This window comes from Lupinus angustifolius, chromosome LG16 (assembly GCF_001865875.1).
Source record: "Lupinus angustifolius cultivar Tanjil chromosome LG16, LupAngTanjil_v1.0, whole genome shotgun sequence".
Lineage (NCBI taxonomy): Eukaryota > Viridiplantae > Streptophyta > Magnoliopsida > Fabales > Fabaceae > Lupinus > Lupinus angustifolius.
Window position 1 is genome coordinate 10174861 of NC_032024.1, and position 12226 is coordinate 10187086.

A 12226-nucleotide genomic window follows, 5' to 3' on the forward strand; every position below is an offset into this window, starting at 1 on the left:
AGTTCCCGGGTTATTCTGGTTCAATCGAGTTTAATGCGATTCGAGTGGAATTTCTCTTGTTCAAAGCTGTTCAACCCTCATTCGATTAAAACTACAAATCAATGTCGTTTTCAAGTCCAAACAGCAATCAAACCGGTCGACCCTCCCAGACCGATCCAATTATCACAACAACAATAGTTTCAATAGTTCTTTTGGTTATGTTCTCAAATATGATAATTATGTCCATCTTTTTTTACTTGTGTTACACCTAACAAATACAATTGTTAGGACTGATGCTTATCAAGAAACTAATTAAAAGGAAGAAAATCACTTAATGATAGTGAAAGAGAAGCTTGAGGCCTCCATTATAGTTGTCTAATTTTAAATTCAACTATCATGTGTGGAAAACTTCAGTATAACAAAACACAAATTATCAAACAACTTTAATATTATTACCGAAATCTTCACACTTTATTTTTGTATTGTCAAGTGTATCTCCCACCTTTTTGAGTAAGTAACTAATTTTTGGGATTGTGGTTGCCCTTCCAACACGTATAGCTCTTAGGAATTGAACATTTGGCAATGAAAATCCAGTATAATCTTACACCACTAGACCAATGTCTTATTGGTAATCTCTCGCACTTTGAAAAAAACAAAACCAATTATGAAAGCAAAATAGTAATTTTAATAATAATTGATTATAAATTAATATACAACATCTCAAAAGTATTATTTATATCTATATCTATACCCTCCAAAAAATTATAAACAACCATATATATAATTTTGAATCTAAATTCTATAACTATATTAATCTTCAATAATACAGCTGAGTTTTCTTATTCAACTGATAGATTTTAAAACCAATGAGTATTGGTTTAAGTGATATGTGTTTGACCCCTTAAGCAAGGTCTCAGATTCAAGTATTGTGAATGAAAAAATACGTGATGGAGGTGTTAACCACACATACCTGTGGATGTTTTCGGCTCGGACAAGATTACCTCCAGTGTGAAGATAGATGTGAGATACCAAACAACCATAGATTTTAAAAGGTTTATCTTTATCAAATTCTATGATCTATTTTTTATTTAATTGATGAATTAAAAATAATTATTTGGATAATTTGTTCTTTTTTAACTTCTTTATCTACAAACTTATTTGAATCCTAGTCATTTTAGAGGCTTTTCTCCTAGCCAGTGAATTTTAAGGAATTATCTTTTAATATTTATTCATATTTCAATTATTAGTCGTTGAGTTATTACTTTTTGTTTTGCGTTTAATTTAAAAAACAATATAATTCATAATTACTGATTTGTTATTATTTATTTCAATACATTATTTATTTCATTAATAATAAGCAAAAAAAAAATATATTAATCTTTATTAGGGGTGACAATGAGTATCCGAATTGGTGAGTACACACAAAAATATCCACAACTGATCAAGTCTAGGTCCGTATTTTGAATCTGTGGGTAATGAGACCCAAGATTTTAAGACCGCTGTTAGATGAGTCTGATTTCGGACAATGAGGTACCTAGACATATGGGTACCAGGACGCACTATTCATTCCTATATATGGGGAGATGATTCACTTACTCCAAAAGTAAGTTTAAATAACTTACTATATATCTTAGTCATTAATTCTTGGGAAATTAAATAGTTTGAATTAGTGAATAGATCTATATTATCAAATTCCCTAGAATTGATAACTAAGATGTGGAATATTTGGAACACTCTATATGTATTGTTAATCCATAATATTATATTGTTAATTCGTAAATATAATTGATATGTTGTTAAATAGTGATGTTACAGGGTTAAGTAGTAACGTGATATTATGTTGTTAATTGATATATGTAATATAATATTATGTTGATTGAACAACTCTTATTAAATAAATTTTACGTCATAATGTTAAAATAGTCAATTTAAAATGTTTTTAAAACTTTAAATTATTTTTTATAATTTTCCTTTTATTGTTTAGATTGCAGTAAACAAACACAATTACATAAATTACTGAAAATTATTATTAATGTTTTTTAATTTGTGAGTACTTGCAGATCCATTAGGTACCCAATGACCCGTGGATAGCAGACCCTATGGCTATCAACATGGTCTGAGCGGGTTTGTGCCAAAAATGCAGCAATGGGACGAGTCTGGGTAATGCATTACTCAGACTCAATCAGACTCATTGTCATCCATAATCTTTATCCTTTTTCATCTTTAATGATTGATTAATAATTGATTAATAATTAATTGTTATTATTATATAAAGATGAAACTTTAAATTCTATAATTAATAATATACTAAATTGGAACTTTACATCTTCTAAATTATCTTAAATTTTAATCATTCCTAACTTACTTATCGAATCAACAACATAAATAAAATGAATTTAATTTTAAAAAAATTGAAACAGAAGAATATGAAAAAACTTAATTTTAATTTAATTAAATATTGAGAAAATGACATTAAGAGCAAATTACAATTTGAATTCAATATTAAAATCAAAATATCACAGCTTAATTGTAGCAGTATAATGATATCTATAACTATATTTTCATGAAGTTATTCTTGCTTAAGACTATGTTGAAGAATAATAAATTACTTCATGGAATAATTAAGCTAAGTGATACACTTAGCTCAAATGTTACATTAAGCTTTTAAAAATTCTACTTTACTCAAAAATATTTTAATTTTTATAATTTATTCTACATTTAAAAACAAACATGCATTGCATTGGATACTTGCTAGTTTATTACATATGTGTAAACCTATTATTATAGTCATTGATTTGTAAGTTATTGCGAAAATAATGCGGAAGCATAAAATGAATATTGTGAATCTTTATTGCTTGATTAAAGGATTACAAGTTATGTGCTTATATACACAATACAAAGATAACTTGTGATACAAGTAACAACTTAACAAACTAAATAAGATATTAATCACATGTAAAATGTGCAAAATGTGTCATGGTAGTTTTGATCTCCAATAGCCCTCCTCAAGCTGGAAGGTAAATGTTAATGACTTCAGCTTGATAATTTGATTTGATAACAGCGTGATGGATCGGAATCTCGATCCTCATGTGATTGGATTTTCTCAACCACTTGATTATTTTCCTGGTAAGAAATCTTGACCATATTCCCATGGTTTTTTTCCTTCATGGTTTTACATTGTTGGAGGATTCTTTGAGTATGCAAAAGAACCCAAGAAAATGCATCTCTTCTTGTTCTTTGGACAAGATTGATATTGTGATTATTATTAGAGTGTGTATGGTTGTTGATCTTGTTGTTGATCTTGTTGATCATGTTGTTGTTGTTTGATCTTGTTGTTGTTGATGTTGATCTTCTTGTTGTTGTTGATCTTATTGATCTTGTTGTTGTATGGATCACCCTCCTTATGTGTTATATGAATTTCCTTTCCTTTCCTTAATAGAACTTTTGCATTTGACAAGAAACCCTTTACTAACCTCTTGTTCAACTGAATCTGGCAGTTACTGTTATCTGGGTAAAGGAAACCAACATGAGTCTTGAGAAAGAAATGGTTACTCATTTCCTTAGCATCAACACCATAAAGCACAAGGCAACCTTTTTCTTCAAGTTCCCCCACATTACTGATTCCATTGTTGTACTTCTTTCCAATATTCTCCCTCTCCAACTAGGAGTATTTTGTGGTTTGATGAGTAATGCTTCTTCCATTTCTCTGATTCTTGAACATTTTCATCATCAATGTCAAGATCATCATCATCATCTTTTTGATGTTGGGTACCCATTGGTTTTGAATTGGTGGTTGAATGATTTTCTTCATTTTACTGCAGACACCAATCAATTTCAATTTCACAATGGTACCATCATTATGACGCTCATATCCTTCCCTTTCCTTGAGGATATTCTCCTTTCCTTTTCTTGCATTCTTGCTTCTTTGTTTCCCTTAGCAATAGTTCCCTTTCTCATCAAAGTGCAAAGGTGGTGCTGGTTTGGCATTTTTCATAGTAGAAGTCATAGGAACAGGACAAGGAAAAAATTGTTGGATATAGAGCAGAGTAGAGGAAATCAAAAACTGTGTGCAGTGAAATTTCAGATGATGATTCATTATTGAATCTTGAAAGAGAAAGATAATAATTTTAGAGAATGGGCAACGATGATCAAAGCCTTCAAGATGAAGGCTTTGATAGCATATTGCGAAAATATTGCGGAAGTATAAAATGAATATTGTGAATCTTCATTGCTTGATTAAAGGATTACAAGTCATGTGTTTATATACACAATACAAAGATAACTTGCGATACAAGTAACAACTTAACAAACTCTTAACAAACTAACTAAGATATTAATCACATGTGTAAAATGTGCAAAATGTGTCATGATAGCTTTGATCTCCAATAGCCCCTCAAGCTGAAGGGTAAATGTTAATGACTCCAACTTGATAATTTGATTTGATAACAGTGTCATGGATCGAAATCTCGATCCTCATGTGATTAAATTTTCTCAACCACTTGATTATTTTCCTGGTCAGAAATTTTGACCATATTCCCATGGTTTTACATTGTTGGAGGATTCTTTGAGTATGAAAAAGAACTCAAGAAATTACATATCTTCTTGTTGAGACCAACTCTTTATATCTTTGTAAAGCCTCTAATTTTGCTTTCCATATTCTCTTATCCATCTTGGTTTACCTTTTGTGATGAACTTGCTTCACTACCTGAAGCTGGAATCTTATTCTCTTGATTATTGATGTTTGCATTCTTCTTGGTTTCTACATGAGAACTTTGGACTATCACTGCTTTTGGTGCCCTCAAAGATTTCTTAGTTCCACTACAAGATATCTCAATTGAGGGTGGTTTGACATAGGCATATAATTTTGTAGTTGGAACAATATTGTTGTTGTTGTTGCAAAGGGTTTTCCACTCCAAGCAATCCTTTGCAAATGTATATTGTTCAAGAACCTTCTCTTAAGCCTTGTGAAATGAAAACACAAGATCTTGGATATCATTGTTTCCTTCATCATTCCCTTTTGGACAGCTCCTTCAAAATCAGTAGGTGTGTGAATGTGGTGTTGGTTGCCAAGAACTAGTTTTTCATGAGTCTTTTCGCACCATTCCTTCTTGAAAACTTGTTTCTTTTTTTTTGTTGCTTTCATCTTCTACTGCATCATTCTTCACCACTTCAATTTCCATCTTTTTCTATTGTTTGTTGAATCTTGGAAGAGAAAAATAATTATTGTAGAAAATGCACAGCGGTAATCAAAACCTTCAGGATGAAGGCTCTGATACCATATTGTGAAAATATTGTGGAAGTATAAAATAAATATTGTGAATCTTCATTGCTTGATTAAATGATTACAAGTTATGTGCTTATATACACAATACAAAGATAACTTCTGATACAAGTAACAACTTAGCAAACTCTTAACAAACTAACTAAGATATTAATCACGTGTAAAATGTGTCAGTAGCTTTGATCTCCAAGTCAACTTAACAAAATCATTATCATTTAACTACTTGTTAGAGGACCAAAATCCTTCCTATGAAAGAGAAAACGATGCAATGAAGTATAATGCGCAGCGTGATTCACACATTCATAATTCATATCCCACACATAACTTTTAGCCATACCTTTAAGTGACCACTACTGATTTCAACTTGGAGCATTTAATGGTTTGAGGGTGATATTTTTAGATCGAAATAAGTAACTATTTGGTTGTTTAGAATAGACGAAAGTATGTAGTTTTGGCTTAAGTGAAAAAATGAAGTTAAAATTATAACATAACTATGTTAAACAATCTATCTAAATTATAAACACTGCTTTTTTTTTGTTGCCAAAAACCAAAAAATTGAAGCTCCTTAGCAATGGATTGTTTATTAAGAAAAAAATGTATACACAAGTTTTATATAATATCACTGCATAATTCATCAATCATGTTTTATCATCATTAACTCTTCAAAAAATACAAATGGATAGCAAATAATATATTGACTATATATAAATTTTACACTAACTGGTCTGTGTTTTTTAAATATTGATGAGATTTTTATTGTCTTTTATTTTAATCTTTTTAGCCTGAAGTAATAAAAATTTAAAGAATCTATAGTAATATAAAAGATAAATACTGAAAAATGCATTCTCAATAAATATGGAAAATTTAATAAAAATAATCCAAATATAAACATGTTACCTTATACTTTCTCTAATTTACGCTATAAATTTTTTTTCTACATTACCCAAACTAATAATGTCATAGTAGTTTATAATTAACAATTTATAAACTAAAACTAAAAATATAATCAAATACCAACTTAAACTACAAATCGAGAAAAGTTTATCTATTAACTTATCTGATCTCCCCATTCATTCTAATTGCTAACAAAATATAACAATATTAATTTATTCAAATATCAAACAACTTAATAATGAATTGATGATCCATCACAATAAGTGATTAGCCCACTTTTGTTGGACACTAGATTTTTCCCATTAACTTGACCCAACTTATAAGAGTTGGGTTGTGTCAACTTTGAGGATCATATGTTTTCAACATCATGTAATCAAAATATTTACTTATCATTCAAACTACCAAGCATAATCAAATCAGGTTTAAATTTAGTTTGACAATACTTCCGATATTTTAAAATAGTATTTTATCATACTGCAGCCAATTTCTCACTATATTTTGTATGTACATACTTATCTTAAAAGCCAATAAATACCACAAGATCTCAATATATTCCTCCATTACAAAGAGTGCATTAAGACTACCTTAATTAAATAAGGTTAAATGGAGAAACAAAAGGGATTACAAAGATTATTTACCATCTGTTTATCAGAAGGCAGACAGGTAGGAACAATCACAGCAGCAAATATCATCAATCTGATCGGATTCCACCCATAAATGTTCTTGGATCAGGACAGTTTCCAGAAAATTGAGCTTGTGAAAAATCAAAACCTGGATTCTGCAGGAAACACACAAAATCGTGAGGAAAAGTGATTTGAGGCCGCAAGATCATCCCAAAAACCTAAATACTATGTGCTTAATATTTTTTTATAAGCAAATGTACTATGTTAATATTTTTCAGTATGTAGAATTTGAACCCTCAATCTCTTTATCACTCCACTCCTTAAACCTTCCACCCTAACCACCTTATGACTCCCATGTGGTTAATGGTTATCATCAGTAATCTAACAAACCAATACAATAATTACCTGTTGCTTCAGACATTATGAACTTATCATGATCCTTTTGTTTTTTTAGATGGACAATTTAGAAGCATCGGTGGGGAATAAAATTTCAACAAAAACCAAGCCTTAATTGTACTAGGTGGGGTCGACTACATAGATCGAACAACGTTATAATGCTCTACTATAAATCATTGTTTATTGAGAAAACACTGAACTATAAATCTTTCCTAATCATCGCGCCTATAGTTTAATTTGGTTTCTCTCTTACTTTAAGAATTGGACTAACTTCCATTTGGTTTGTTTGGTTTCGGGGAGAAAATAGGATGAGAGAAAATAAAAAGAAAGAGTATGAATAGAGAGAAGAAAATGAGAAAATGAATTGATTGTAAGCGTTGTTTGGTAGGAAATAAATATGAAAGTATTAGAAGAGAGAGAAAATATGTTTTTATTAAAAAGACAATTTTATCCCTTATAAATAATAATGAACATTGGACAAAGCTAAAGATATTTTAGTAAATGCAAAAAAACTCTCCTACTATAACCTTTCTTCTCACATAAGAGAAGAAACCAAAAGTTGGTAGGCCCAGTCCTTGAACTCTCTCTTTCCTTTACTTATTCTCTCATACGGAAGGCAACCTTAATCTACTCTCCAGGATTTACATCTTAACGTGACTACAATCATCAATAACTTCATACACATTTTCCCTACAATAACTCTTCGTCCAACAAATAACTAGTATGTGGTAATGAAAAAGACATGTAGTTATTATCTATTAATTGCCAAATCCTCTTCTCCACATTGTACACAGCTTAAGCAAAAAAACAATACGGGGCAGCCCTATGCACAAGGATCCCACCTAGTGGCGGAGGTGCAGAGGGGTCGATGCATACAACCTTACCCAATAAAAACAAAAAAGCTATTTCCAAAATTTGAACATGTCACCTCCAGGTCACATGATAGAAACCTGGCCATTGTATCAAGGTTATCTAAAGAAGAAGAGATCTGCATTCATTTCCATTTCATGGACAGGTCAACCTTCTATTCCAAGAAAAAAAATGTGTACAAAATTATGGACCCCATGCTTAAAAATGCACTCTGGAGTAGGAACACAGCCATACATCTAGAACAAACACGTGTAATCCAAAGGCAAAACAGATGCAGCATATAAATGCAATAGCATGCTAACTAGTAAGACAAGAAATACTCAGGAATCCTTCATTTTTCCATCATTTTATTTTCCCGTTTTCCTATATTACCAAACATTGCATGCCATAAACTAAATATCACTGGAAGGTACGAATGAAGAATCACACTCAACATTAACCAATTAACACTATCCCATATTGCTATCATAATCATTTATAGAGGGTGGCTCAGTGCACGAGGCTCCCACTTAGTGAGGTCTGAAGAGGGTAAATGTATGCAACCTTACCCTCACAAGCAAAAAGGTTGTTTCCAGTATTTGAACACTTGGCCTCCAGTTCACAAGGCAATCAACCTTATCGTTGCACCAAGGCTCACCCTCGTAGTCATATATATGATAGTCATTTATTCCAAGTAGCAAGAAGCTTTAACAATCACCAGGACTACATGATCATCCTATATTCCTATATCAATTTCCTTCAGTAACCAAAATGGGCCCAAGCTTAAATTTGTACATATGTCCATAAAGGATCAATTGACTCTGCCAACTTTTCAAAAAGTGTAAACATACAACACCCAACATTTTTGTTTTATATAGGCCCCTGGGAAACTGCTTTGTATTATTTAATTTTTATTTGCACTAATTTTAAGAACAATGAAGACACTCAAGTAAAAAAAACAAGTATAGCAGTGATTAAATTTTTTAGATCATTTTCATTTCCAGAACAAATGCACATCAAAAAGTTCATCTAAATTCAGTTAAACAATACAGACTCATAACAATGTCAGATAATTAGGCAATGTCTTTTGTATCCAAACCAGTGTAGTTAGTATCGTGAGTCATACATGAATCATTAGACCTATTTTCCAAATTGTCAATCGTAAGATTCAGGATCAATAATTGAACATAGGTAAAATAACTGATAACAAAAGCCATAACACTCATAACAACAAAAATACCATATAAAATAACACAAATTCAAGTCATAACGGTTATACATATCATAATCCATGAGTCATATTAGCAAAATAACACAACCACACAAGTTCCAATTCATAAGACTCTAATTAAATAGAAAACTAACACCAAATGATAGAAAAATAACATCCTAAATTCCAATTCATATTCCAAAAAGTGTGATCTAACGATCATCCCCAAGATCATTCATCAAAGTCATCCCCAATTCATATGCCAATCCACAGCCACTGTTCCATGTGTTTTATTCAGTAAAAAGAGGTTTGGCCCTTTAAAGCCACATTTTCACGTTTTATTGACGTTTACAGCCACTGAGGCTGAGCTGGTTATATTAAGGTTTATTCATGTTTTGGGCCAAACAGAAACAAAAAAGGCCCATCTGAATGTCTTCAAATAGAAATTTAGGGTTCTCAGAAACCGGGTTGTGCATGACCCAGGTCTGCTTCGTCTTGCAACCAGCGATGATGAGAATTATTCGATACACGATACAAGGAGCAATTCTTGCGATTCAGGCAACGATTCTTGAGCAGAAACGAAACACAACACAATATGCATCATTTGCCTGAGAAATCGCATCGATTATCGAATTGTGGTACGATTCATACGATTCTAACTTCACTGATCCAAACACAATACATTCTTCAATTTTAAAACAAACATGCACCATCCCATATGCCATAGTGATAAGCATCGTGGAAAAAAATATTGCCCCATTGTAAGCCAACTAGCCAAGATAATATTATAACTTCAACCCAAATTTACACTCATAAGGAAATAGGGAAAAATGATCGGGTTATTCATGAAACTGAAATTCCACCAATCCTCAAGCAAATCTGACAGACTTACAGTAATGGTGAAAACCTACAGGAGTGTGACATGACCAACATTTGGGATGTGGGTGAGGGTAACTCTGTTCTTAACAATCTCAATGTTGATGGCTATCTGCAGAGAAGACAATCAGGGTAGGAAATGGGTTTACTGGGACAATCAAGCTACTACATTTGGGATGTTAATGGCTTTCTTGGGTGAGAATGTTGAAGGTGCCCAGGTTTAAATGTTTTAAGGCTTCCACTAATCATTTACATGATTTTAAATGACTATATCTCAAATCAAAACTACAAGGAAAATGCAGTAGAGTGAGTTATTATCATCATAGATGATGTAGTCTCCTAAAAAGACAGAAATGAAAGGTGAAGATGGACTGGAAATAAATAAAAAGGGTTAAAGAAAGAGGGCTGGGGCTATTGACGCTCCAAAATGCCTAGTCACACTCCCTGATAACCAACCAAAGTATTTGTATGTCATTTAAAATTATGACTGGTTAAAGAGGAGTGCGAATAGGAATTTAGAAGTCCCAACAGCCTCACCCAAGAAAGAGTATCAAGTTGCAAAGAGAAAATGAGTTCATTTGAAATAAACTGGTTAGACCACAAGGGAGGCTAAGTAGCTTAGCTTATGTTAGATATATCATTCATTGCAAAATAAACCAAGTGACTTCTGATTCCAAGCAACACAAAAAAGGGAAGTGAGAAAACCAAAACTTACCTCTTCTTGAAATCGCTGAAGCATTAGGCGCTTCTGTTCAAGATCAGTAGCGTAAGGGTCCAACTGACCCTGTCCTACTATAGGAGAAGCCCATGTCTGACCTTTATCTCTCTTCTGCAATGTTATGTGCATTATGTCATCCTCTGCAAGTCAAAATCCAAATAAGAGACTCAGCATGATAAATAGTATCAACACTAACCAATCAACACTTCAACATAAACAAAATCAATAAATCATATCAATTCATCTGTGATTTCAAATTTCTAAAACAGAAATCTTGCTCGAACGATTCCAGTGTCAAGTTAATATCAATCTTTTAAAAAATCGGACCAACCAATTCAACCTGTCAGACCAATCGTGTTTCAGGTCCAATTATTCCTTAACATGTTGTCCAGTTCCCCTCGTTGAACCATCAAATTATCCAGTGCCCCAGTTACATTTTTAAAACATTGATTAACAACATCATTAGGAAATCATTAAATAAAACAGGAAAAATAATTGAAATAAGAACCCAAAATACCAAGTAATGAAAGTATAAACCTTTACCTAGGGTCCAGAAAGAAGAATCTGTCTTGACCGGGCAAGTAAGATCATGCTGAGATATTTAACAAAAAAATGTAAAAAAATAATATGCAACATATAAATTAAAAGGAAGGTAGAGAGTGATAAATTGAAATATAGAATTAGGGATTTACATTAAGATATGGAGGATTGCCTTTGATGCCAAGTTCGAGGTGCTTAGACTGAATTTTACAATAGAATTGCTTGGAATGAACATTGGGAGGTAAATTGATGTACATGTTCACCTCGTCCAGGGTTTGATCCCATTCGAACACTTTTTGACCTAAACAAATTCAAAAGGTTGAGTCGAAGAGGAAAATTGGAGAGAGATAGAAGTGGTGACGAAAGGAATACCGTTGTGGAGGAAACTGTGACGCTTCTCTGGTGCCAATTTCTCTGCCATTTTCTAGGGTTTGGTGCGCTCGATTCTTTCTTCTTCTGGGTGCAGATGCAAAACGACGTCGTTAACTTGTTTGGTGAAATGGGTGGAGAAAGAAAAGGATGAAAATGGGAAACAGGAACAAGTCCTCGGGAATTTTGTTTCTAGAAAGTATTTTACTCTTTTAGGAGATTTTTGGAAATAAACGGGTGAGGGAGACCTTTATGCAAACTCCATCTTGAGACATAAGTATTTTGGAAAAAATACATGCAAAAACAACTTTAACGTTTTATATATTATCATTATATTATTTGTAATATATATTTAATTATTATTGACTCGTCAAATAAAATAACATAAATGAATAATAAATAATATATTAATTGTATATAAATTTTTACGCTAACAATATATAAATGTTTCCACATGTCAAAATGGAGCAATAGTTAGGGATGAGCAGGAC

General features: G+C 32.0%; 1 protein-coding gene across 1 annotated transcript; it reads right to left on the bottom strand.

The window, feature by feature from the left end:
• On the bottom strand, positions 6682-11938 carry LOC109328858 (nudC domain-containing protein 2). The gene is made up of 5 exons (XM_019562476.1): positions 11739-11938; positions 11519-11667; positions 11370-11418; positions 10824-10966; positions 6682-6932 (listed from the first exon to the last, which is right to left on the bottom strand). The coding sequence occupies exons 1-5, from the start codon at positions 11785-11787 to the stop codon at positions 6846-6848; spliced, it is 477 nt and encodes a 158-aa protein (XP_019418021.1). The 5' UTR covers positions 11788-11938; the 3' UTR covers positions 6682-6845.